Source organism: Ochotona princeps, chromosome 11 (genome assembly GCF_030435755.1).
Source record: "Ochotona princeps isolate mOchPri1 chromosome 11, mOchPri1.hap1, whole genome shotgun sequence".
In the NCBI taxonomy this organism is placed as follows: domain Eukaryota; kingdom Metazoa; phylum Chordata; class Mammalia; order Lagomorpha; family Ochotonidae; genus Ochotona; species Ochotona princeps.
This window is the reverse complement of record NC_080842.1, coordinates 41817835-41845514: the sequence shown is the minus strand read 5'-3', so window position 1 is coordinate 41845514 and position 27680 is coordinate 41817835. Positions and strand designations below refer to the sequence as shown.

The following is a 27680-nucleotide window of genomic DNA, read 5'->3' as shown; positions in this document are numbered from 1 at the left end:
AAAAAGAATGCTATGATTGGGCCATCCTCCCTGGGCCCTGGGGGGAAATCGTAGTTGGGGGACCCCATGAGAACTAACTACCAGGCACTGAGCTTCCAGGCATTAATCCTGTCATTTTGGTATCTTTATCTAAGAGTCCTAGCCCAGTCAAGGTTTGGTAAACAACAGGCACTTAATACGTATCTGCCGAATAGCCTTGGCAGTAAAATTTCTAAAAACCCCAAGGTCACTGGCGTTAATATACCTACCTGTGACCCTAATAGTACAGATCCTGTCATGAGGATCTGTTTAGTTCCTTGTTTGACTTCCTGTTCCTCTAGGTGCAGCCATGACTGCTCTGTGCTCCAAACTCAACTCCAAGTACATTCCTGCTATTAGATTATTTTAGTTGTTTGTTTGTTTTTGTTTGGCTGTTTCTGTTCCAATAGAACCCAGTGAAAATATTGCTTTTATCCAGTGCTAAGATATACTATATTTATGTTTGTATCATCACTTCAAAAATAAGCACTTTTATCTTTAGTGTCGAACTTTGGAGTGAATGTCTCATGGTATTCACAATATTAATAAATGTTTTATCTGCAAAAGAGTCAGTTTGCCAGGCCATTATTTTGCCTGGATTAGTTGAGCAGAGTGAACCATCACAGGCGCTGGCTACTTCTGCTACAAAAGTGTCTGCTTTCATTCCTAGGAAACTGAGCCCATTGAACTGCATGCACAGTTCTACTCTGTAGTTATACTACGATGGTGTACAGGGTAAGTTTATTCTCAGCTTGTGCACAAGAAAACTTAAAACTGACAAAGCACACAGTCAATTTTGTCACTTGATCAGTCGCTGCCATGTGTGTTGAATCATGCATTCTAGCATTGTTTGATTCTAGCAAATCTGGCCTCTTCAGACATGCTGAAATCTGCGTCTTGGGAAGACTGGTGCCTGGCTGCCTAAGTGTTGAGTGACACCATTACTGTTCCCAGGGTCAGTGGTACATACCATTAGCCACGTTCTGTGCCTGTTACAGTTTCATCATTAACTTTCCTGAAAAAGAGAATGTCAAGATAGTTACACTTTACATTCTTGTATTCTTTTGACTTCTGCCAAACTCATGGTTCCCAAAAGGGCTTATTGAAAAAAAATGGAGTAGCAAATGATATGGTAGTTGAATGTCAGCAGGCCCTTGTCACATAGTAAGTTGCAAAGCCACCACAGCAAGGCTGTTTATGAATTTTTTTGGTGTAGATGAGAGCTGGGTCACCGTGTCCCATAACAGTGTATCCAGGCTTGGTTCTTGGTGCTGGCTCCTGATTCCAGCTTCCCACTGATGCAGACCCTGGGAGGGGAAGTAGTAATAATGGCTGAAATGCTTGCATTCCTGCCCTCTATGTGGGAGACCTGAATTGAGTTATTGGCTCTGGCTTCAGCTGGGGCTATGGTGGGCATTTGAAGAGTGAACCAATCTATTGGAGCTTTCTATCTGTCTCCTTAACAACAGTATAAGTGCAGCAGTAGGTGGGTTGCTCATCAGACTTCTCAGGTCTAAGCACACCTAGCTGCAACATCAGTCTAGAGAAATAATTTTGGGTGGGGCCCTCCTTTAGGTCCTTCTGTGGCCAGGGTCTTTGGTGACAGTCCTCCATGGAGTTCCCTGACTCTTCATTTCAGGCTGACCTCCAAAGACAGGCCAACTTTGCCTGCAAACAGACCCAGCCTGGAGTAACTGCCTCACTGCCCTACTTCGGGGGGTGGCAGTCATCCAGCAAGCTGACTGTAGGAGAGGCCACTGTTTCCAGGATAGAGCCCAGAAATAGGAATTGAGAGGAATGACTGAGCTCCAGACCCAGTCTTTGGCTCCCTCGTGCATGACTTTGCCAAGATGCCAACCTTGAACCTTGAAACCTTAAAACTTCTGACATGGGAATAGCACAACCTGCTTTGGTCTCTTCCAGGATGTGACAGTGGGGAGGGGACCTTCAACATCAGCTCCATCCTGCTCCTCTCATGACAGAAGAGACAGAAAGGCTACGGGCAGGGTCAGACAGAATATCCTGCGTCTCAGATCTCCTGGATGACACTAACTTAAAACCTGCCTCAATCAACACAGGGTAACGTCTTTTGGAAGGACATTTCTCAGAGGGCAGTGGCTTGGGATTATCTAGAATGAGATTGTTATGCTGCAGACAGTCCCATTGCAAAAAATCTCAAAAAACAGAATCCCAGAGTCCATTCACTCTGCTGGCAGAAACACTGTGCTAGCTAGAGCAGCTTGCTCGTTCCTCACCTGCAAGTTGTGTCTTCAGGGGGGACTTGGACTTCTCCAGCAAGTGGCATCCAACCCTTACCAAAAGCAGAGCTCTATGTTGCGCACAGGTGCACACCCTTCTATCCATCTGCATAGACATCCATGGGGACTGGATTTCTAGGTAAGAGAAAATGGTTTCCAAAATAGAGACAAATGGGTTTGGTTTGTCTTTGTTTCTTTTAATCACTAGAAGTGTTCGCCTCTTGGGGCTCACCATGCAACCCTTCTCAGAACTGCAGGTGGCTCTTCCTCTTTTAGCATCTTAAATGATGGACGGTTACCTGGGACCTTCTACTTCTTTCCTTTTGCTTTTTTCCCTTTGTTGGCTTTGTTGGGCTTCAGGGATTCATCTTGGCCAGGTTTGCTGGCGATTGGGGGAGGGAATGGGGTGGGAGCATTCAGTTGTAAAGATTTCTTCTGCAACTTCAGGTCCAAAATATCAAAGGCAGTCTGAATCTCACACTGCAGCAGCTCCTGCAGGTACTCCATCTGGATGCGGAGGACCTCACTGATGAGATTCTCCAACTCCTGGAAGACAAAGGAGCTGGCTGGTGAGTGTGACTCTGGCGAAGTCTGCAGACAGAGGCCACAGCTCTGCCCCTGCTCTGTATGAGAGAGCCCCTTCCACTCTTTGCCCACTTTGTACTCTGTGACACTGATTTCTCTCTTTTCAAAAAAAGGTTTATTTTTGTTTTGAAGGCAGAATTATAGGGAGAAGGGACAAAACGAGAAAGAGATCTTCTATACACTGGTTTAATTCCTAAATGGCCACAACAGCAGGAGCTGAGCTGACCCCAATCCAGGAGTCAGGAGCTTCTTCCAAGTCTCCCACACAGGTGCAGGGGCCCAAGGATTTGAGCCAGGTACTTTAGCAGGGACCTGAACTGAAAAATGGAACAACTAGAACCCAAACTGGCTCCTATGTGGGATGCTACTGCCACAGGCAGAGGCTTATCTTGTTTTGTCACAACACTGATTTCCAAGGGCTGCATTTACTGGCTGCGTTGACTCTTGGCTTCTGGGAGGTCTGAAAGTGGAAGGAGAATGAGGTGCCTTATCTTCCTCCCGTCCAGCTGTGGGTTGGTCTTGCTTCATGGTCTCCTGCCCCTCTCCTCCATGGCTGTGGCTTTTCACCCACGGCCACACTTTGGTCTCATTATCTTCTCCTCAGTAGTGAAGGCTCTCTTGTTTTTAGCTCCCAGAAATCACATCTTTCTCATTCCTCTTCAGGCCTTGCAGAGCAAAGATCATGCGACGGATCTGGAGAGGATAGCTGCCTGGGATGCATCTGTTATATTTGAGCAGGACCTGTCCCTCCAAACCTTATGTAGCTGTTTAAATTCTGGTGTCTTAAAGTTTGAAGTACTAATGGGGAGACTGAAGGTCATAGTGATGACTAGTAGGTGGGGCTGGTGGGCAGTTTTGGGGGGTATGCTCTTGGAGGGTGGTTTTGGTGGAATATTTGGCGATTTAAGCTCAAGCTCCAACTCATTGCTGTGGCGCATGGCATCCTAATCACCATATGAGCATATCTTGACACCTGCCATGTACAGCTTCCATCAGATGGCAGCCTATGGGACTTTGCCCAGTCCTGAACTGTAAGCTCCAAATGGTAAGCGGAAATAAACTTCCTTTCTCCAAGGAAAGTGCCCTAGGGAATTTTAATTAAAGGATAAAAGCAGATGAATACAGCATTTCTTTGTTCTCCATTTTTTTTTTTTTAAATGAAAATCCTAGGCACAATTTGACAATCACCTCAGAAGATCCTCCCTTGGCTAATTGATATAAAAGTAGTGTTCTTCGTCTAGATCCTTGGGTAGTGTTTCCAGCTCAGGCATACCACCAGGGGCACACAGTGGGAGGTTTGGGCTCTGGCTGTGCCAGGCAGGGCTCAGCAGCTGTGTGATGGAGGATGGAGGGGAAAAGTGGAGGGGCAGGCAGGAGAGTGGATATAGGATATGTGCAGGGAGCAGGAATGACAGGTGGGGAGCCCCCTCCCACTTTCGACCTAACCCACATGTTCCACAAGTCTCTTGCAATGGACTGGAGACAGGTTGTTGCATGTGACTTCTGGGTCCCTGTTGGATGTCTTGATGCCCTAAGTATGCATGACATCTTGATGTGCTGTGCCTCATTTGGGGAATGAATCTCAAAGGATTCTCTTCCATTCCACTGTGTTAGCTGTTCTCTGGAGATTTTCATACTGAAATCTGTGACTGTAGAATCAACTCCTTGTGGTCCACAGGGAATTAGCTCCTGGACTCTCAGACACCATATCTACAGATGCTCAAACCCCTCATGTTAGATGATATGATATCTGTGTATATCCTATGTATACCCATATGCATACTTTGAATCACCTCTAGATAGCTTATAGTATAAAATACTATGAAAATAAATAGTTGTGTTACTGAATTGTTTAGGGAAGGATGACCAAAGAAAAAGTCTACGTGTTCAGCACATGTGTAGAATTTTTTTCCCAAATATTTTCAAAGATTTCCTTGAATGTGTGGATGCAGAATTCATGGATACTGAGGACAGATTGTAATTGACCTTTAAAGGAATACTGCTTAAAGCCATTTCCTCTTCAACAGACAATTGTGAAACAGATAAATAATAGTCCAGGCACGCAACAGTTGAGTCGCCACTCGGGACACTCCTATTCTACATCAGAGTACTCCTTTCTGCTACTGATCCAGTTCCTTGCTATTGCTCATTCTGGGAGGTAGTAGACGATGGCCCCAATACACAGGTCACTGCCACCCACATGGGGGCCTGGACAGAGGTCCAGACTTCTGTGGGCTTTGCCCTGGACCAGCTCTGGCTATTGCAGGCATTTGGGGGGTGAACCAGTGGATGGAAGATGCCTGTCTCTCAAAAAAAGTGAAAACCCATCAATATTAGGTGACAGCAAATCCCTTTGGAACACCCAGGTCTCATTCCATGACTCTCCACCCCACTCCCAAAGCCCAGAACATGCACACCCACACATTTGCACACACATGCCTGTCTCAGTGTTGCCTGTGTACACATGTAGCCACCAGCTCTATTAGTCTCAGCCAAACCCTCAGTAAGTCAGTGGCCCTCAGGCCTGGCTGATCACTACTGGGGAAGAGCTAGCCACTAGAGGTGCTGGCTACAGGAGCCTGAGCGGTCTTCATAAACCATCAGTGGAGCAGGCTCGTCTCTCACAGCCACATGCCACATGGCTCTGGGACCTCCCTGGCCATCAGCCCTGCCTCCTTGCCTATCTCCTCAAATCACCCCCTAAGCTGTGTCCCAGGTCTCTCTTTCTCTATCTCCCCTCTCCCAGGCCTTGATAGTTGCTGCTTCTGTGGGCCCACAAAATGTGCAGGGAGGCTGTAGCAGCTCTGAGTCTGGTCTGCTAATCCTACTTCTCTTAGGGGAATCTGTCACTGAAGAATGACACAGCAAACAAAACTGGAACTTTAGGGTCCACCAGCCTCAGTCCACGTATGAACTCTGCCGCACGCTACAATGGATGGGTGAGTGGATGCAGTTTTCTGAGCCCCAGTCATCCAGTCACTAAAATGGGAGCATGCATTTTCTACCATGCAGGGATGCCACAAGACAGGAATGCACATGGAGCCTGGGGGAGACACTCAGCTCCTCCTGTGGGTGCTCCTCTGCCCTCCCCCATTGTGAACAGACCACAAGGGCCTTTCTGGAAGTCACTCCAACCTGGGGCACTCACCTCTCTTCTAAGGAGCTGGCCAGGCTGGGTGGGCCTGTCCTCGAAGGCCTTCTGCAGCAGGTGTCTCTGCTCTAGCGTCATGGCCTCCTTCAGGAGCAGCATGTGGGTGCGCTTCTGCACCTCTGCCACCTGAAGCTCGGCCACCTGCTGCTCGTGCTTCCAGACCTCCCTGTCCACACCTGCGGCCAGAGGGAGGGGCTGGAGCGGCACACACACCTCCAGGTGGATGACAGTCAGGTTGACTTCCTGGTCCTGGCCCAGGACGTACTGGAAGAGTCTGTAGTGGCGGATGAAGGTGTTGTGGAAGTAGTCACAGAGGGCCAGCAGGTGGGTGGTGTTGAACTGCCTCTGGTAGTCTCTGAGTTTGTCCCCTAGGATTGCCACCGCCTCGGTGATGGAGCAGCCTAGTGCAGAGTGTCAAGGGGGCAAGAAAGTGTTCATAATTAATCCAGTCTGCACCTAGGCAGTCTGACCCCAGAGCTTATATCCTGGATATTTACTGGCTCTTGGAGGCTGTGGAGATGATCACATTTACCGCCCCCCCCCCTTTTAAAATTATTTATTATTTTATTTGGATAATCTTTACATAATTGATTAGGGCACAAAGGGTCAAGGGCTACAAGAATGTGGGTAAGACCATTGTTTCCACATTATTTTTTTTTCTAGATCTGGGGTGAGGGGAGAGATATAGGGAAAAGCCCCATTCAGCTTCCCACCCATCCCAGGGTTCCTTATGTGGGGCATGCGCCAAGGGTTCTGCTCAAGCAGGTTTGATAGTTCAATAGTTATGAATTGCTGCCAATCTTGCCATTCCAAGCATGATGAAGTCGCTGCAGACCACTGGCTGACATAGTCCACCTTAGAGTCTCCATTAGTCCAGATTTTCACTGCCAACACATGGCTGGGTAGATGACGATTTGTTCTATCCTCCGTCCTCTGTTGTAGTACCAGGTGTTCTCTGCAGGTTCCTGTAGCCTGCCATATCCTCCATGTGCACTTGGATTTGCTGACTACTGCTCTGTCTAAACCTCTGGGGAGGTTCAGCTTTGACACATGTACTCTATGGTTAGACCATAGAACCTGCACTTCTCTTCATGGTTGGGGTTCTGAGATCAGCAATTCAGTTGGAGGGATCCCCAAAGAAACTTTGTCTGAGGTGATCCCTGTTCTGATTCTTATGTGTGCATGCCAGTACAGGGTCTGGCATAGCCCGTCGCCCCAATCAGCTTATGCATATGTTGGTGGTTGCAATTGCTGGGTCACTTCTGTTTCCAGCCCTGTCTTGCACAAGAACCAATGGGTGTTGCAGTCCATCCTGATTCTGCCCAGCATACACTCGGCCCTCACATAAACCAGTGGGAGCAGCAGCCTAGTTGGAATGACCCACAATAACCCCCACCAGGCCTGCTCCCTGCCCTGGTTCCCGTGCTTGCAAGTATGTACAGCACACTAGTCCAATCTGTCCCACATCCCACTTAGCTCTCATACATGTCAATGGGGATTGAAGCACAGTTCAATCCAACCGGCCCCACTATCCAGCCCACATACATGCTGCTGGGTGCCTTTCTGACCAGCCACGTATACCCCAGTCCGGGTTTTCATGCTCCCCAGTGGGAGTGATAACCCAGGAGGGGAGGTACCCACTATGTCGCTCCTGGGCCCACTCTCGGATCATGCACCAGAATCTGCAGTTTAACCTGACAGAATTAGCCCCCAGTGCCAGCATTTGCCAGCTGATGCTGTGGCAAAGCCCAACCAACCCACACCCACTCTGATTAATGCTTGCACCAGTAGGGACAGTCAGCCTAGCCTGGCTTTTCCCTGATCTAGCTCACATGAGACCCACGGCTGTTGTAACCCTGCCTGGTCTGATCTGTCCCCATCCCAACTCAGGCTCTCCAGTGGGAGTGGTGTTCCAGCAGGGGAGCCCTTTATAGTCTCCCTACTAGCTTTACCCCTCCCCCTCTGGGTCTTGCATGTGCTGGTTGGACACCATGGCCTGGTCTGGTATGGCCTGCCTCACCTCAGCATTTGCCAGTGGGTGCTGTAGACTGGCCCGGCCCGGCCCACCCCCAATTCCAGCTCAGGTTGGTGGAGGCTAAAGCCTAGCTCAGTCCAGCCGGCACGCAGTACTGCTATGTGTTGCAACTGGACCCAGCCTGACCCACACTCCATTCTGGTGCTCAGATTCGCCAGCGGGTGGTGTCAACTGGCTCTGCCAGGTTTGCCCCTGACTTGCGCCAAATGTATGCTGCTGACATTTACCCCTTTTTGCCTTGGCTATCAGGAAGCTCAAAATTCATTTTATGGAGTAACTTACACTTACCTTATTCTTTCTCCTTTGATTATCCTACTCCTTACCTGGTTTTGACTTTTGACTTCTGTTTTTAGGACTTAACCTTACCTTTGCTTTATGTTATTTTCATGTTATTTTCCTTAGGGAGATGAAATCAAGAGAAGGGAATTCTGATGGGTGTGAGGCAAGGGGTGAGGGCATGCCTTGGGAGGAAGTGGCATTCTCTGGGGCGGGAGAGTCCAAGGGCTGCCTGGAGGAGGTGGGCAAGGTCAGAGGAGTTTCCTGGGAAAAGAAAGGTGAAGAGGGGTGCAGGCCGGGGGAGGTGGGGGAGGTGGGGCATAAATATGTGGCCAAGGAGGCTTGCGGGGAGAGAAGGTGCTAAACAAGCCAGAGACGTGGAGGGGAGGCTTGGAGTGGGCAGCCCCAAGGATGTCCTGCCCACAGAAGTGTCCTTGCCACTGGCACCACCCTCCCCCGGGCACCCTTAAGCACAGCCGCCTGGCCCCACGATCCCGGTGGTCTCTCTCCAGAGCCCTTGTGTGATCTCGTATCTCAAGGATGTCATTTCTATATCTCATCCTCTTCGTCTCGTGAAAGCTGGAGGAGCACTCAGCTTTTTTTTTTTAAGATTAATTTTTATTGGAAAGACAGATATACAGAGAGGAGGAGAGACAGAGAGGAAGATCTGTCCGCTGTTTCAATGACCAGAGCTGAGCCAATCAGAAGTCAGCAGCCAGGAGCTTCTTCTGAGTCTCCCAGATGGGTACAGGGTCCCAAGGCTTTGGACTGTCCTCTACTGCTTTCCTAGGCCACAAGCAGGGAGCTGGATGGGAAGCAGGGCCTCCAGGATTAGAACCAGTGCCCATATGGAATCCTGGTGCTTGCAAGGTGAGGACTTTAGCCACTAGGCTACTGTGCTGGGCCCAGAGCACTCAGCTTTGTTGCTTGCTTGCTGCTGGTGTCTGGCACGCAGCAGACCTGCCACAGATGGGGAGACTTACTGAATGAACATGATTGAATAGGTGGGTCGGGGAGGGAGTCTTCACTCCAAACACATTATTTAGCAAGCACTGCTAGTAACACGTGTAGCCATGGCCTCTGGACAGGGACCTGACTGTGGAATCTGCCAGGTGGGCAGAGCAGGTCTGGGAGGTCAGGCCCAGAGGGGCATCTTAGGGCAGGGAAGGGGGTGATGCCAGGTGTCAGGGAAGAGACTGTGGCAGCAGCAGGAGGAGTGGGCTATGTGGGAAGGAATGGCTGAGGACTTGGGTCAGCTGGTGGCAGGCTCCTGGCCTGGCCTCATACACACCTGTGATGGTGAAGGCCACCTGCTCCCAGTGCCTGGCGGTCCTTCCTGTCCTACTGTCTGCTAGAGTTGAGTGCCGGAGTGTGTTAAGTGTTTCCACTGCAAAAATGTCCGGTGATTGGCCAGAGCTTCCCAGTGGGCTCCGTGAGGACAGCAAGTGAGCCAGAGGTTCATGAGCTTGACATGGGGGATGCTGGCCTGTGTCCCAGAATTTGGGCACCCTATGCTTCCTTGCTACTACTTGTCTCATCTGAGTGACTCTGGGCAAGTGGCCCAAAATCTGTGGACCGCACTTTCCCATCCTGCAGTGGGTTCCCTCAAGCTCCTTGGAAAACAGCTCAACACAGCAGACATTGGTTTTCTGGGTACAGAAAATCTTAGCCCGATGGTCCTTCAATCCTACCCAGTGGCCTCATAGTCCTCAATGCCCTGCAAAGCAAACACATCTATGTCTCCCTTGAGTGCTCACTGTCATGTTGCCTCTGTTCCAGAAACTTGTGGGGAGTTGTGTAGGCCTAGTTGGAGCCTCAGACTGTGTCCCTAAATCCAGAATCACTGGGAGTGTTCTAAAAACACAGACCCTTTGGTTAGCAACTTAAGCTGTTATCTGCAAATATTGGCATCTCCCGTGAGTGCTGATTGGTGTTCTGTCTGCTCCACTTCTGATCCAGCTTTCTGCTAATGTGCCACAGAAAACAGCAGAGGATGGCCCGAGTACTTGGGTTCCTGCGCCCATGTGGGAGATCTGGAAAAAGCTCCTGGCTCCAAGCTTTGGCTTGGCCCAGCCTTGGCCATTGCACCTATTTGGGGAATGAACCAGCAGGTGGATGATCTCCTCTCTGTCTTTCAAAAGAATGAAACAAATCTTAACCACACACGCTTCCAATTGTCTCGTGAAAGCAAGTAAGGGTTCTCAGAGTAGGGTCAGGTTGGGATTTGCTGCTGCATCACTTGGATCAGAGCTGGGAGCCAGACTGAACCAGGGGAGCTTGGTGACTGCCACAGAGACTGACAAAGTCAATGCCCCCAGGTGGCTGGCTCTGCCAGGTGATTGGGCCACACCTGCCTCTCCCCTTCCCTCTCACCCCTGATCTGGGCTGCTGGCTCTCTTCCTGCACAGGTGTGCGCTTCCTGTTGCCTGAAGTCAGTGGGCGAAGAGACAATTCCCAGACCTCGCAGTGTCACCTTCTTCTTGTTAATGGCATCACTACCTTTCACAGATGTCCATAAAGCATCATGTGAGAGTGTCCAGGCAGGTGGCAAAACTGGATACTGATGTAGTGAGGCGGCCCAGTGTGAAGCATGATGAGACAGGGAAGGTGCAGACGTGGGGAGACCATGGGACCCTAGGTGCTCAGGGCAAGGGAGGGAGGTTTCCTGCAACCAGAGATGCTAGAAGCCCAGTGCAGATGAATGAGGAGGAGTTTGGCAGAGGATGGTGGGAAAGATGCCTGAGGCTCAGCGAGAGCAGGGATGAGGACTGGAGCTGGGCCAAGCACAGTGGGGCTGTTGTGTGCACAGGGCCACTGCCAGCTCAGAGCTCCAGGGAGACAGAGCTGGGGGACCTGGAGGGTCGGGGCTCAGTTTGGGGACAGTTTAGACAGAGAAACTCAGGAAGGGGTCCTGTGCAGGACCTCATGAGGGAACCTGAAGCCCTCCAAGGATAGGGTATAGAATGGGCTGGGCTCCTCCAAAAGCACATCCAGAATTTTGCTTGTATTTTTTCCCCTCTTGGTTGAGGCTACCTAGAAAGCTGTAGCAACAGCAGAGGGCAGTGGAGCCCACAGAGGCATGGAGGGGGAGAAGCTGGATGTTGGAAGGTGGGGGGAGGCTGGTGGGGGCAGGGGACACAGAGGTGGGCACAAGGTTGCTGTCTGTGATCATCAAAGCCCGAGCCAGGTGTAATTCATTGAACCTTGTCTGGGCTCCTAAGAGCTAAAGTGGCCAGAAAGAGCCCTGATTTTTCTTGAGCATGGCCTGGCCTGGCAGCACTTGTGGGCAGGGTAACCTGCCCCTTCCAGAGGGGCTGGCCTAGAGCAGCCAAGCACAGAGCCCAGACTTGAATCAGAACTCTGGGAGACCCTTCTGTGACAGTGTTTCAAGTGCTTCTGGCAGCTCAGCCTGCTACTGAGGTCTTATCCCAAGCACGGGTGGGTCACGGAAGACACCTTCCCCACCCCACCCCCAGGTCCACAGGAAAGACACTTTGGGTTTGCAGTTTGGCCAATTCTGGGTTTCAGCAAAGCTCCTCCATGGCTAGTTCCTGAGCCCACACCCCCGAAGCTCCAGGTTGACAAGCTCCTCATGACTCACCCCAGGGATTAAATCGCCAGAAGCCTCTGGCTGCTGGGCGGACGGCAGACAGACGGATGTGTGCCTGCAAGTCGCCCTTCAATAACAGGGAGTGGCCTTCATTTGCATGGGCGGCTGGGAACTTCCTGAACTCGGTCCCCAAGGCCCTGGAGGCCAGCACCTGTGAGGGGGCTGTGGCACAGGGGTGGAGGAGGAGAGGAATGGGGAGCGGAGCAGCGGGGGAGGTTGGCAGATGGCAACGCCAAGCGTATGGGGCTCAGGGCCAGGAAGCATCATGCTGGACCCGCAGTGTTGGGTGCCACCCACCCTCTTCCCCTTGGAGAATAAGGTGAGGGGGCGCAAGGGACAAGGCTCCGTTGCTATGGAGTTGGAGGACCCAAGTGGCACTGGTCACCCCTGACAAACCAGTCTGATTACCTCTGTCTGGGCACCAAGAGGGAGGAACTAAACCAAGTGCCAGCCTGGCCTGATTACTTTTCCCAGTGCCTAAACGTCAACCAGGGCTGGCCCGGGATTGGGGAAAGTGGATGAGAGCCAAGCCTGCCTGCGTTGCCCCTGCTCAACCTCAGCAGCTGCCTCTGCCCACTTTCTACTAGATGAGCTCACCCCAGCACCATGACTGTGCCTATGACAGGGTCAAGCCCACTGCTGTCCCCTGAGTCAGGAGCTCTTACTGCACCAGGCCCTGCACACTGGGACTCTCCTCTGTGCTATTATCCCTTTCTAGTGCTGTGAAGCTGGGGCAGGCACCATCCCCTTTACCCAGGAAGGAAGCTGAAGCTAAAAGAGGATGAGCTTTTTATTCAGGGGTACACACTGGTTGGTGAAAGAGCCAGAATTTAACTATGGCATTCAGCCAGTCAGCCCTGGAGGTAGATGCTGCAGGGACCCACCCCATCCCCTCAGCTTTCTAGAGGAAAGTTCTGCAACAGAGATGACCTCACAAGGAGGGCAAGAGATGCTTGGGGAAACTGAGCCAACCCTCATCAAGCATATGGACTTCCCAGAATATGCTAATAAGAGCAGCTCAAAGTGTGTTGAGCATGTAAGCTGGTGCTCCAGGCTGCTGGAGGCGGGTAGGGGGCAGAGTCGTTCTGGATTGAGGTCACGTCCTGGGAAGTCCTGAGTTTGCCCAGTTCTCCTGTGCTGCAGCTGGGGAAGCTGAAGTCAGAGGGAGGATAGCATGGCTCATGTGGAGCCAAGGCAGAGCTTGCTCTCTAGCCTGGGTGTAGGGGCTCGGCGGTCAGGGCCTGGCGGTGGAGTTGTCTTCTGTTCCTACTGCCATAGTAGGGAAGGCCCATTTCTAGTTTTTATCGTTGCCCCTGGGTCTCTACCACTGTGTGATGGGTCTGTTAGGTCTCAAGAGGGGACTAGGGAAGGTGAGGGGGTGATAAGCCTGGGTCAGATGCTGCCCCTGTTAGCCGTTTGCTGACCACTGGCTTGGGGTTGGGCAGGGATTTGGGGTGAGAGCCTGAAAACTGTCCACCTTAGCTAGGGACCTCCTGTGTAGCCTCTGCATGTCCCTGACTCTCTAGGCTGTTAGCCTCCCTGTAACCTGTGGTACAAAACAACAGTGCCATCAGAAGCACCCTTTCTGGGGATGGCCGGTGGCATTGCTGCCTGCTGAGTCACAGGGGGAGAAGCAGCAGCGGCAGCAGCAGTAGCAGTAGCAGCAGTAGCAAGACTATTATTCTACCCTGGAGGACCACATGGGCTGGGCTAGCTGGCAATGACCCTCTCTGGTTGCTCTGGGACAGTAGCACTGAAGGTTGGATAAGCACAGGTCTGGTCTCAGCCACCATGCAAGTCCCCTGGAGGCCACCTCTGGGCCAGAGCTCCAGGGCACTGAAGATGCCACTGCTGTTGAGGCCCTTGCTCAGAGCCCAGCTCCTCTCCCAGGGCCAGGACATGCACATGCTCACAGCACAGACCCGTGGTTCACAAGCCAAGGGTTCCCGTCTGTCTTCTGCTTCTTGGGCACATGCACAGGTGATGCTGTCTTCTCTGGAGAGGCCTTCGTCCTCTGTCCACTTGGCCTGTGTCAATACTACTCTCTGGCTATTTCGTATGATATTGTAGGACCATAGTGTATAAACAACTGCTTGAGAGTTCTCAGTTATATAGCCAGAAGATTACTGGGTCACATGAGAACTCTATGGAGAATTTGGTGAAGAATTGTATTGTATTGTATTGTATTGTATTGTATTGTACTGTATTTTAGATAAAGCCACAGTTAGATTACTGAAACATCTACCCAAATCCTAGGATTAGAAAGATTTTATTCTTTTAAACATTAGCTTTCTTGCTTACTTGCCTGGGTGGGCTCAAAGAGCAAGCCCAGGACCATCTAGTTCAAAGACCATCGCAGGTGTTTATTTGGTGGTCTGCTTAGCAAATTCACCCCTTGCTGGTCCTCAGTGCTGTTTCCCAAGAAGTTGGCATGCTTAATTAATGCCAAAGAGCTGTAGCAAAGAAGACAGGCTCTGCTGCCCTGTATGACAACTGGCAAGTGACCTAATCCCTCTGAAGCCCAGTTATATGTGTGTGACATGGAGACAGCAGTTTCCATGCCTTCAGTTAGATGATGTAGGTAGAGAGTGCTGGTTACCATGACCCTTAGTGGACGTTCGCTGTTGTTGAGATGGTTGTCATCCTCGCCTTGCCAGGTCCTGCCAGAAGCCTGGAGCTCTGCTCAGCTTAGCCCTCCAACCGCTCAGCATCCTCAAGTGCAGGTGAGTGCCTCCAAGTGCAGCCACCTGGGCTCCAACCCCAGGCACAGTGTTCTGTTGGAGAGTGAGTGAGTAGGGGCAGGACACAGGCCCACCTGCAGTCCTGTATCACTAACAAGTGGTCACATACAAGATACAGCCCTGTACCAGCCTAGGAATCAGTTACTTCCTACACTCTCCTCATCCCCCAGTGATGATTGTGGAAGGGGAGGGCCCAGAGAGCATCTCACTTGGTGTCCTGCTGCTAAAGCAAGGACATGACGTGATAAAGATGAGTAAAGGATTCCTGCAGAGGCCAGCTGAGGGTGCTGGTGCCCTTGGCTCTCACATGGGTAGCACAGCCAGCTGCCAGACACAGAGTATTCTGTTTGTTATGCCTGGGCCACTCTTCATATCGGAGCAGTGTTCTGAGGCCCAGGATCCTGTGAGTAATCCCAGTGACCCAGTGAGGGTTTCTTCTGGTTGCTCCAGGTGCTTGCTCCTCCAGCATACCTACATGCCTTAGCCCAGGCACCATGGGGTGTGTTAGGGGTTGGAGGGTCCTCTCCTGGGCGCCTAAGCTGCTGCATAGGCCAGTAGGTCCCTGGTCTACTACACATCTCCTAATGCAGACAGAATACCTGCAGCACTGGGTCTTCTGCCATCAGATAGACTGGATTCTAATCCCAAGTCCATTCATTCGGGCTACGACCTTGGATAAGGTCTTTAACATTCTGGGCCTCCACATCTTTGACCTGAGAACAATGCCTGTAAAGCCAGCCCAAGCTGTGAGGAGGATGGTGGTATGAAGGATTTCATGCATGCAGACCTCCCTCTGCAACAGGACGGCCACTGGCACAAGGCAAGGGAAGGTGCCTATGACACAGTCTTGGTTTCTGGCTAACTTCTTGAGTTGAGTCTTACCCTGGGAGCTATGTCTTCACTCACTGTTGCAGTTCCCAACACCAAATTCACACATTTAAGTCATGCCCAAGACCCCTGAATGTGACTGCACAGGGCTGGAGTTGTGGCCTAGCACATAAAGCCGTTGCCTGCAGTGCCAGCATCCCATATGGTTGAGTCCTGGATGCTCCACTTCCAATTCAGCTCCCTACTGTGGCTTGGGAAAGGAGTGGAGGATGGCCCAACTTCTTAGGCCCCTGCACACATGTGGGAGATTTGGAAGAAGCTCCTGGGTCATAACTTCTGATTGGCACCCCTGGCTGTTGTGGCCATTTGGGGGAATGAATCAACAGATGGAAGATTTGTCTCTTTCTCCCTCTTTCTCTGCAACTCCTTCAAATAAATAGAATGAATCTTACAAAATAGAATGTGATGGTATTTGGAAAGAGCATCTTTAAAATAGTGATTAGATCAAGTGTGGCCTTGAGATGGGCCTGATCCTGTATGACAGGTGTCCTTGTAAGTAGGTGAGGACAGGGAAACACACATGATGGAAAGCCATGTGAGGATGCTGGGAGAGGGTGGCACCTGCAAGCCAAGGAGAGAGGCCTCAAGGGAAGCTAAACCTGCCCACACCTGTCTCAGTCTCCCTGCTGCTTCAGCCAAGGGCAAATAAGCATCTGTGGCCCAAGTTGTGCAATTGGCGGTCCTCTGTGATGGTGGCCCTGGCCAATCCAGATACTCAGGAAAGTTCTGAAATAACAGCTGCTCCTTGGTCCCTAGAAAAGTTCTCCTGAGATGAGCACCAATGGCCCCTGCAAACTCTACTAGTGTCCAGCAACAAAGGGATCCCAGCCAAAGCCCCTTGAGGTCTGGTCCAGGGCTTAGCCAGGCCACAGGTGGCAGCCCCTGCTTGATGCTCAGGAGACCACCTGCTGGGAGGGCAGCTGTGAGCAAATGTGCCAGTAGGAAAAAGGGTCCCACAGGGTGCACTTCAGAGAGTCATTGTTCCCTGCCAGCCCCAGCAGGCAATGGGGGGGGGATGGGGCAATGAGCTAGTGGCTGCCTTTCCCACCCTGTGGTGGCCTGAGGGATGTTTCCCTAAGACTCAGAAGTGGCACCATGCATGCACTTGGCAGAAGGCAGGCTATAGCATTTTCTGGCTGGTTACCTCATCCACAGCTGGGTCCTCAAAGCCCTCTTCCTTCCAGCCCCACTGCCTCTTCTCCCCACTCCCAGTGGGAAATAGCACCTCTTCCTCCAAGAGGCCAGTGCCCGTGGGATGCTGATGATAGAGAGGAACAGAGGCAGCAGACTGGTCCAGGCGGCCGTCGGCCAAGGAGGGTCCCATAGGTGAGCTGAAGGGGTGCGGCTTGCTCACCTGCAGACTCAGCTCCCTACCAGGTGAGGCTTGAGGCAGGGCAGGCCACCCCTCCTTGCCTGCCCGTCTCTGCCCCAGGCTTCTGAGTGTCCTCCTCCTCTCCTGAGCATGGGTAAGATGCCCGCAATCTGCCCCTTCATGAGATCTCCTCCCACACTTGGAGGTGTCTGCCCTTCTGTGTGATGGCTGGTGACCTCACCCTCCTGTCCCCAGGAGACAGCTGGGTGTGGCCTGCTCAGGGCTGCCTGGGGATTGGCCCAGGAGGGGCCAAGAAAGAACTCTTTCTTCTGTCCTGTGCTGGAGACTAGAACGTCCTTATAAGCCATTTGTGGGGTGGAATTAGCTTGTGCTTTTGAATAAAGGGCCACCCTTGTCCCTCCCTGTCCCGAGGCTTGATGGGGCCAGGAGATAAGCTGAGCTGAAGGCTGCCCTGGCAGAACCATGCATCATTGTTGTGCAAACGTGACCCTCCTTGCATGCTGCCTGCCAGCCTCCTTATCTCCCTGGATGCAAACCGAACTCAATCATGCTCAGTCCAAGATTAGCAACAACAGCACAAGGAGAAGCACCTTCCAAGAAGAAGGCTGCCTAGGGTGAGCTGCTGGAAGCTTCACAGAACGTACAGTGTTGCTGGATGCAGCCTGGGTCCATGTCTGGGACAGCTGGGACAATGGCTGGGATGTGAGATGGGAAGGGTCCCACTTGGGATCTGCTGGGTCATCTGCACCACCTGATTCTGCTCTTGCTACTGGGGTACCTAACAAGAGCAATGGACACTTTCTATCTCTCACTCTGATGAGCAGCGATATTTCCTTACACCTGTGCCCAAATCCGTTATGGGTGTAGGGTAACTGGATTAGAGACCATACCAGGGGTTATCTGGGATTGCATTCTGCTGTCTAAGGTCTGGATCCCTTATCAGTAAGATACAGAGAAGATGAGTCACAGCTAGTGAGAGCCCTGAGAGCAGCATCCAGCCCCATCCTATCTAGGGTAAAGGTCATCTGGAGTTTACTCATGTCCAGAGTGTTGGACACTTGGGAATTAACGTTTACTTGAACATGTACTGGGTAAGGCACCTGTTCCTCATCCTGTTACATGTGTTATCCTATCCTATCTCATTCAAAGATGCATCCACTCTTTTATTTGGAAGAGAACATGATGGAATGGGGGACTAGATACACACTAGGAGAGGATATGTGTGTGAGAGCAGCAGGGGTGGGAGGTGAGGTAGGTGGTGGTAGTGGTAAGGAGAGACGTCCTCTGTCTGCTGGTTTAATCCCCAAGTGGCTGAAAACAACCAGGTCTGTCCTGGCCAAAGTCAGGAGTCAGGAACTCTATCCAGGTCTCCCACTTGAACGGTTAGGGACCAAGTCCTCGACCATCTGTCGTTGCCTTTCTAGGTGCATTAGCAGGGAGCTGGATTGGAAACAGAGCAGCCAAAACTCAAACAGACACTCCGGTATGAGGTGTTAACATCACTATCAGTGGCTTAACTTGCTGTGTCACTAGGCTGGCTCCTTGTCCTATCTCATTTAATCCTTTCAACTGCCCTGTGAATTGGAGACTATTATCACCTCCATTCTTCAAGTAAGGAGGAAGCACAAAGGGGTAAGCTGGCATTTCCAAGATTATGTGGCAGCAGACGAGGAGGTGGGACCTGAACCTAAAGTTTCTGACTGCAGTGCTGGAATCATCCTCACTTTGATGGCTGAGTGATCTTTGATGTCAACAGAGTGCCATAACAGTGGTGAGGGCCCCAACCTCTCCCATGCTCCCAGGCATCCTGGCTGAACCCCATTGACTGTCGAGATCCACTCATTTGTTCACTCACTCATTTCAACACCTGCAGCATGATATGTGCACCGCTTGGCACTGGGAGGACACTGCAGGAGGCAACCTCCTTCTAGGAATTCAATTGACTCCATGACTCGGCTTTGCTTGCTGTGAAGTTGTCAGGCCTTTGACAGGAGTTTGGAATAAGCAGAAAGGAAAGGAAGAAACTGGAGAGAAGCTTGGTCAGCAAGGATGAAGGACCCAGGGAATAGGACAGCTAGGGAGCGCGTCTGCAGGTGCCCAAATCAGAGACAACAGTGGAGGTGCAGGTGCAGCTGTGGGGTGTCAAGGACCTGGAGAGGGCAGGCCAACCCAAGAGCCCTGCTGCCTGTGGTTTAGGTTTCCAAGGATTCCAAAAGAGAATTCCAAACCTTCCAGCCCTATGCATTTGGTGGAAGATTCAAATGAGTGAGTTAGCCATGGAATCTGCAACAACAAAAATTTCAGTTTACAAATGCATCGTTTCCCTGCATTCACATTCCTTCCAGCTGATGAAATTCTAGGAGTTCTAATGAGTTCTACTTCAAGAAGTCAGTGAAGTAATTGGCTTAAAAATGATTGTGCAGGGTAAGTTAAGCAGACACCACACCCTAGTGGATGCTCTCCTACCACCAGAATAATTTGTGGCAGGGATTGGTGTGGAGTCTCAGTTTAAACCACTGCCTTTGATGCCGGCACCGCATATTTGAGCATCAGTTTGAGTACTGGCTGCTCCACCCATGATCCAGCTCCTTGCTAAGGCACCTGGAAAAGCAATGCATGATGGCGCAAGTGGCCCCTGCCATGCATGTGGGAGGCTGAGATGGAACTGCTGGCTGGTTGTTGCATGCATTTGGAAGGAAGATTCCTCTCTCTCTCATGCTTCCAAATAAATACATCTCTCTCTTTTTTAAGGTTTATTTATTGGAAAGGCAGATTTATAGTGTGAAGGAAAGACAAAGCTCTTCCATCCACTGGTTTACTCCCCCAGGTGGCTGCAATGGCCGGAACTGAGTGGATCTGAAGCCAGGACCTGGGAGCTTCTTCTGGGTCTCCCACAAAGGTGCAGAGCCCCAAGGTTTTGGGCCATCCTTGACTGCTTTCCCAGGCTACATGCAGGGAGCTGGATGGGAAGCGGAGCAGGTGGGATTTAAATTGGCACCCATATGGGATCCTGGCAATGCAAGGTGAGGATTTAGCCACTAGGCTATCGTACCAGGTCCAAATAAATAAATGTTTAAGAGAGAGAGAGAATTGCCTGTAGCAACTTTGTGATTTGCATATGCATATCTGAAGCATGGATTTCTGCATTGAAGCCAGGATGATTTAGTTGGGAGAGAGAGGGAATATACATGAGGGAATACAGTGGATTAGAGATGGATTTCAGAGAGAGCCATCCTGCTTAGGAAATGACTGTGAGTGTGCTGTCTGCGGGGAGCCCTGCCCAGAAAAGACAAATGTAGTTCCGCATTGCAGAGCAAGCCTCAGAATGTAGCTAACGACTGTGAGTTGCACCAGCTCTCCTGGGCTTCCTCTGCATGCTGCCCAAGGTCTGTTGCTCTGTGATACTTGGGCACACGTTACATTTTCTTTACTCCTTCTTCTTTATTTTTCTTCTTTTCCCCCGTCCCATCCCTTGTTTTAAATGGTGAGCATCATTTTTTTTTTTAAAGCAATTCAGAGTGCTCTGTATTTCACCTTGACTTCATCTTCCCAGAGTGGAGGTATTGATTGTGTAGAGTTCTCACTCTTTCTATGCATTTCTTTGGCTCATCTGCCTCCATGGCCATACGTTACCACAGTGTTGACTGTGTACGCATGGTACTTGTCTGACAAAACATCGAGTCTTTCTCCACAGCCAAGAGTTGTCATTCTGTGCAACCCGCATTGGTGAAAGATAACATCTCTCAAAATCTTGGTTCTTTAGACTTCTGCAAGTACAGTGGTGACCCATTGTGGTTTTAATTTTTAAAGTGGTATTTATTTTATTTGAAAGGCAGAATGATGTGAGAGAGAGAGAGAGAGATTGTCCATCTGCTGGTTCATTCCACAAATAGCTGCAGCAGCAAGGCCGGGGCCAAGCAGAAGCCAGGGACGTGGAACTCAGTCCGGGTCTCCACTTGGGATACAGGGGCCCATTTGGATCATTTCTCACTGTTCTCCCAGGTGAGATAGCAGGGAACTGGATCAGAAGCAGAGCGGTGAGGACTTGAAGCAGCGCTCCGATATGGGAAGCCAACTTGCAGATGGCACAATGCCAGCTCTTCATCATGGTTTTTGGTGATCTTGTCCAATGGCTTTTGTTCTTTGTCATGGTATTTCATACTGCAGGTACAGAGCTGCGTGTATACTACAATCACCAATAATCATGATGCGCATTTGCACATTTGCTTTTTGACTTATTTCTTCATGACACGGTTCATCTGTTCATAACAGTTTCATCTGTACTTAGTATACCTGAATGTTCAGGCTTGCAAAAATAAATATTATTGTGTCTGTTTTCTTGTGTAAGGTGGCCTATGGAGTGTTCTTTCGTGTATGTGTGTATATGTGTTTAAGGATTTATGTATTTTTATTGGAACGACATATCCAAAGAGAGAAGGCAATACAGAGAAAAAGATCCTTCATCAGTTGTTCACTTCACAAGTGGCCCCAATGGCTGGAGCTAAGCTGAAACCAGGAACCAGCGGCCTCCTCTAGATCTCTTGCAAGCAGGTGCAGGGACCCAAGGCTTTGTTTGGGCCATCCTCTACTGCTCTCCCAGGCCACAGAGAGAGAGCTGGATGGGAAGAGGAGCAGCCAGGATATGAACCAGTGCCCATATGGGGTCCTGGTACATGCAAGGTGAGGATTTAGCCACTGAGCCATTGTGTCAGGTCTTCTGTTGCATTTTTATGTTTTGGAAATGTTGAAATCTTTTCAAGAATATTTTAAGATAATTTTTCCCCAGGATTTTGATCCTTCGGGATTTTAGACATTGGGTTTTTTTGACTTAAACAATTTCAGCCTTTTGAAATATTCGTATATGGGGTACTGTGTGTGGGATTGTGCGTTTCCAAACTTTCCAGAACTGTTTTGATGACCAGAAGCCTGGCTGAAGCAGGGCAGTAAGATACTAGGCTGTGGTGGGGAGTGGCGGTGGGGAGGGTGAAGTGTGGCTGGAAGCCAGCCAGATTACAAACGGTGAGGGATACTCGGGCTATCCAGTGTCGTGTGAAGGTGTGATAGTCACAGTGCACCAAGTCTGATGAGTGTCTTTAAGGCCTGCACTGTGCTTCTAGAAGACAGATTTTTGCATAGCTGCACACGGCTAGATAGGAAGATGAACTGCTTAGTAATGAGAGCTGTTATCCAAAGAAACAAATCACCTGGGAAGGAGGGAGCTCCTTGGGCCTTGGGCCTTGAAGTGGGCTAGGGAGCCCGGCAGGCCGGGTAAGGGCTCCCTGCAGTTGGAAACAGGTTTTTCTGTCTTCCAAGTCTGCTGCCAACTCTACAGCGTGAGATAGGGTTGGGCTGTGTGGGCTAGGGGTGCCATCCTTGGAAACACTGACAGCCCCTGGTCCAACAGTCTCGCCCATTTGCATGTTGGCTTGGTGGTATCACTGCCTGCCTTTCAGAGGCTTGGCCTCCCAAGGTTCCAGCTGACACCTGCAAGACCCTGAACTCCCGCACATGCTCGAGGCTGATGTTCTTCCTGCAGACAGTTTTGGCTCTGGTCACGAGCTTCCTCAGGGCTCCGAGAATGAGGCTGAACTCTACCATGTGCATGTGGTGGTGGGCGACAAGGAGGCAGGGACCCAGAGGAATGTCAAGAAGGCCCTCCCCCACCCCAATCAGTGGGGCTGAGGGTGACACAGAGGGGGAATAAAGCCAGGGATCTCTGAATTCGGCTCACGAACATGGCTGCTGCATCTTGCTCAAGCTTTGGTCTTGAGGCCACTGGGTAGGCATGCTGATCTGAAGGGGAGAAGTGGAGGATGCGCGTACAGGAGCAGTACACAGAGTGAAAGGAGGCCAGTGCAGGTGTGCTCAGGGCACTCTGTGCGAGCTCTGAATGGCTTCAGTCTCAGGAGCAGTACGCAGAATTCTTTGTGGGTCTGGAAAACCCAGAGAGGGGGAAATGACCTGCAGAATCCAAGCTTTGCAAGCAGTGGAACTCTCAAGAGATGCAGATGAAAAATGACAATGGCCATCGGGACGATGAGAGGTAGGCAGATGGGGGCAGGACACTGACATCAACCAGCCTGTGAGGACTGGAAACAATTGCATCGGCCTGTCAAGGCTGGAAATGCCGTGTAGCAGGTGCTGGGGCATTGCCATACGGTAGGTGCTGGATATATGTGTGGTACCTGCCATAATCCTGCCCATGAAGCCAGAGGACAGCATACAACATACCACACACTCTAAAAAATCTGATTATCCTTTTTTGGGAGTGTGGGGGGGAAGCAATTTCAAAACAAAATAAATACAGAAAGTTTGCCAAACTAGGAGGAAGGACACATTCCCAGTCTGCTTAGAGGAAGTGGCCCATCCTTCCCACCCCAGGTCCTTTCATGAGAATCTTCAAACACAAAGGCACTCGTAATCACATCCTTTGGCACTTGGAGCCCATCCCCAGAGCTTGCTCTTGTACTGCCAGTTCCCCCAACCTTTTTCCCAGACAAAAACTTCAACGGGGGCCTCACATTTCCATCAGTGGTCTCAGCTCCCCAGTCCCTGTGGGTTTGGATCAGTTCCCTAGGTCTTGCCTGGGCTTGCAGAGTGTAGGAGTGAGTTGGAACCATGCTCCCAGCCTGCTGTTGCCTACTGTTCTGATGCAGGCCCGGAGTCCCTGCCAGTACCATCACAGAAGGTCACCAGCTGCATCTGGGCAGCTTCTCAGGAGGTGCCTGGAGCCAGGGTCGTCATGCCTAATGATGATGACCCCAAGGGGTCATTTGGTCAAGGAAGTTTCTGTGGGCGTCTGTGCTATTCTCCTTTCTGCCACCATTGGGGTGTTGTTGTGGAGGTGCTGCAAGTATGCAGGTGTCCCTCACATGGTTGCACGTGAACCTCTCCAACGCTGGGTGCTGTGGGGTTGAGTCGAGTGCAATTCTGCTCCACATGCTTGCTTTATGAACAAATCTGCATTTCACAGCCCATGAGGTAGAAGCACGTGACTGCATTCCATTGTGCCATGGGTCAGTTTCCCACCAGAGCCTGCACAGGCCACAGTGGGCTAAATGCTGCCTCCATACATAGCACCTGATGGCAGACATGGCTCATAGAGGTCTCACCCAGACAGCCCACAGCGCAAAGCCTGACAGGGGAATGGTTTGCAGTCTTTCAGGGACTCTCCATGGAGTTTGAGCAGGGAGTGACATGTTGGCACCACTGATTGAAAGTAAGCAAAGCCCCAAACAACATGGGGAGCAAGAGTACCCGGGCTGCTGTGCAAACAGCTTGGCTAGGTGCAGGTGCGCTGACTGAGACACTTGGCAGGCTTGTTCCCCAAACCAGGCGTGAACTTCTTTCTTAAGCAAGTCAGTAGGCAGGAAAGAGAGGGAGGCAGGGGAGGAAAAGCAGAAGGGAGGGAAGAAAGAAGCAAGGGAAGAGAAGGAAGGGAGAGAAGAAGGGGAGGAAGGGAAGGAGACTGGGAGGAAGGAAGAGGGAGAAAAGAGCAGGCCCGGGTTCCTCTGAACACCCTGGGCATGGTGGTGGGCTCCTGGGGGCCTTCAGCCTTGCCAGTTCTCTGTCCCCGTACACCCCGAATACCCCATACCTTTGGCTTCCTTGAGCAGTTCCTCTGTGAACTTGACCACCTGGACCACCTCCACCCACGGGAAGCCTCTGCCCGCTGCAAAGATGATGCTTTCATAGAGGGTGTCCAGCAGGATGCTTCTGCGAGAATCTCTCAGTTCGTCAATCTCTCCCCAGGTCAGGAGCCGCCGCAGGTGCTCCCGGCCCTCTGGCTTCTGTGTGCAGGAGGTGATGGGAGTGGGGTTGGGGAGTCACTAGGCTGTACTTACTGGGAGAGTGCCTCTTGGGGAGGCCCGGGCATCCCGAGCACTGCTGAGTTGCAGGGGTTCAGGCCTGCTGGGAAATGTGCTTGGGGACCGAGGGAGCTGTCTCTCCACTCTCTTGGTCCTTGATCCCTTCCTTCCTCCACAGCGCAGGCCTTGGGTTCAAAATTGTGCCCCTTCCTCTCTCATTGCTTAAACTAAACTTGGCCTCCCACTGAGCCTTCTTTAATCTAGGTAGCTGCCCCAAAGATGTTGATCCAGCAATGAAACATATTAACAGGTTAATGCACAGCAGGGAAAAACCTTGCTATGGCAAAGCTTTAGCCAAAAGAGTGAATCTTAGCTGGTGAAAATTCAGGCACTTGGGGGGCCCGTGCCATGATGCAGTAAGCTAATCCTCCACCTGCGGTGCCAACATCCTATATGGGTACTGGTTCATGTCCCTGCTTGTGGCCTGGGAAGCGGTGGAGGATGACCCAAAGCCTTGGAACCTTGCACCTGCTTGCCGCTCCTGACTGCTGGCTGCAAAATACCCGAGTGCTGGCTGTTGTGGCCATTTGGGGAGTGAACCAGTGGATGAAAGATCTTTCTTTCTGTCTCTCCCATCTTTGTAAAGCCTGACTTCCAAATAAGAATAAATAAGTTTCTTTTTTTCTTTCTTTCTTTTTTTAAATTTTCAGGTGTTCAGGCAGCCTGTGAGGAAAAGACAAGGGGGTGCCTTTCTCCCTATTTGGAGAGTGCCCTGCAGGTCACCAACTTTTTTAGGAAGATCAATGCCACTTAAAGGGTGGGGGTCAGGAGTAGGGTGGGGTCAGGAGTAGTGTGGAGTGGGGCTGACATGGTGACACAGTGGGTTAAGTCACCACCTACTATGCTGGCATCCAAGATGGGGACTGGTTCAAGTTCTGGCTGCTCCACTTTCAACCCAGCTCCCTGTTCATGTGCCTTGGAAAACAGCAGAGAATGGGTCAATTGCTTGGGCCCCTGCCACCCATGTGGGATGTCTGGATGAAGTTCCAGGTTCCTGGCTTTGACCTGGCCCAATCTTGGCTTTGTGGGCATTTGGGAAGGAAACCAGCTGGATGGAAGATCACTCTCTGTCCCTCTCTGTAAGTTTGCCTTTCAAACACATTTTTAATAAATCAATAAACTCTTTAAAAATGCAAAAAAAAAAAAAAAAAGGTGGAGAGTGACATGAAGGAAAATAAAGCAGCCCCCGGGCTGTGTGAACAGCTGGTAGCATATGAGATTTGTGGCCAGGTATTTGCATACCAGGCCTCTGGTGTGAGGGGGCTATGGCTTGATGGTGGGGGAGTGGGGTAGATCCTCAGGGAGCCCTTGGAAGGCTTGGGGATTCCGGGAGGTCCAGAGTCCCATCCTTGGGTCCCAGGAACCTCTCTTCCTCTGCCCGACCCTCTCATCAAAGCGGCAGAAGCCCCGACATGGCCTTGGCACATGGATGGTTGAGTCTGGCAGGCCTTAATAGTCCCCCAGGGAGGTGAGTATTTTCTTCTCCTTCCCCTGCACAGGCTCTGCCAAACCCAGGCTATCCCTGTGATCCCCAAAAACCAGCCTGCAAGTTGCAGGAACTGCTGACAAGCTGTTGGCCTGGCACTCTGGGCTCTTGCACCCATGCTCTGTGCTGAGTCCTGGCTGAAGGTGGGAGCCCCTGGGATGAGCCGCTTGCAGCACACACCTCATCCCTGCCCACATCCACCCAAGCATACCTCCTTTTGTAGGTCCTCACCTGACACTGGAAGACTTCCTTGACTCCCTGGGCTGTTAGGAGCGCCATGGCCTGTGTCCAGTCACTGGCCAACATAGCCAGTCCTGACGTAGGGTATCTGGGCCGCTAGGTGAGGGGTGTGCCAGCTTTGTGAGGTCATGAAGCTGTCTTCTGCCTGCCACACCCTCCTCTCAGCCCTGCCCCAGGTCTCTTCTCTCCACGGAGCCTCCAGCCCTTTTCTCTTACCATCAGGTGCTCTTCTTTCTGCACAGCTGGCTTTGCTTCAGCATATGTGTGCACTTTGCTTGCTGTACCTGCTGCTAGCTTAGGCTGTGGTTTCCGTTCCTGCCGAACTGGAGGATTCCTCTCCGGACAAGGCTTGCCTGTGCTTGCTGCCATCATGCCAACACTTGAGCTGTAGCACCCTGGAGATATGGCCTCCACTCTGCCTTCTTTCCTGACTGGTGTCATCTATGTCTCTGTGCTTCTAGCATTTGGTCAGGGGTACCCCAAGTGCAGAGCTCAAGCACTCATATTGTGAGCTGGCAAGTCTAGGCTCCCTTCTACAGCAGTTAGCTTTACCCTGTCTCTTGGAAGTCCCTGGTGTCCATGGGTCACCTGCCTCAAAGTTCACATCAAGGGCTCCAGTAAGGAGAGCCTGGGGACTGGGATGGGGTCAGCATCCAGGCCTCGTGGCTCTCCAGGTTGCACCTCCTCTTTGGGTGCTAGGCTGGGAGGTGGTCCAGTGTCTTTCATCTGCCCTGCTTGTAGCCACCCACCCTCTCTACCTGGTTACTCGATCTTGGGACTCATTCCTATGACCTTTCCAGATACACAGGATGGGGGTGGAGGTGGGCAGCTGGGTTGGAGCCACCTTGCAGATCAGAGACAAGCAGGAGAAGTAGATCAGGCCACTTCTGCTGCCCTCCTTTTGGTTGTTTTTGTCACAGAATGACCAGACCCCCAGGGCTGTGTTGCTGGGCCTCACATTACTTGTCCTTTCTGGCATCCCTGGCAGTGGTTTATCTGGCTTCTCTCTCTGCCTCTCTCTCCTCTTCCTTCTTCTGAGCTGCCTTCTAACATCCACCCTCCCCCAAGGCTGGCACACGTTAGAGCATTTCAGTTTCCCACCCCAGGACACACACATTCTTTAAATCCTCCATTGCCTTTTGAGCACATAGTGGCAAATGTACCGTTTTAACCTTTTTTTTTTTTTTTAAA

At 51.2% G+C, this 27680-nt stretch overlaps 1 protein-coding gene across 2 annotated transcripts; it reads right to left on the bottom strand.

The window, feature by feature from the left end:
- Window positions 1-2448: 2448 nt before the first annotated feature.
- C11H8orf74 (chromosome 11 C8orf74 homolog) lies at window positions 2449-27341 on the bottom strand. 2 transcript variants are annotated; one of them, XM_058670092.1, is made up of 4 exons: window positions 26706-27341; window positions 24493-24685; window positions 6010-6413; window positions 2449-2822 (listed from the first exon to the last, which is right to left on the bottom strand). In XM_058670092.1, the coding sequence occupies exons 1-4, from the start codon at window positions 26928-26930 to the stop codon at window positions 2586-2588; spliced, it is 1059 nt and encodes a 352-aa protein (XP_058526075.1). In that variant the 5' UTR covers window positions 26931-27341; the 3' UTR covers window positions 2449-2585. The 2 variants fall into 2 exon arrangements, with proteins under 2 accessions (XP_058526075.1, XP_004579155.3); XM_004579098.3 differs by lacking the exon at window positions 26706-27341 and adding an exon at window positions 26481-26595.
- Window positions 27342-27680: the final 339 nt, after the last annotated feature.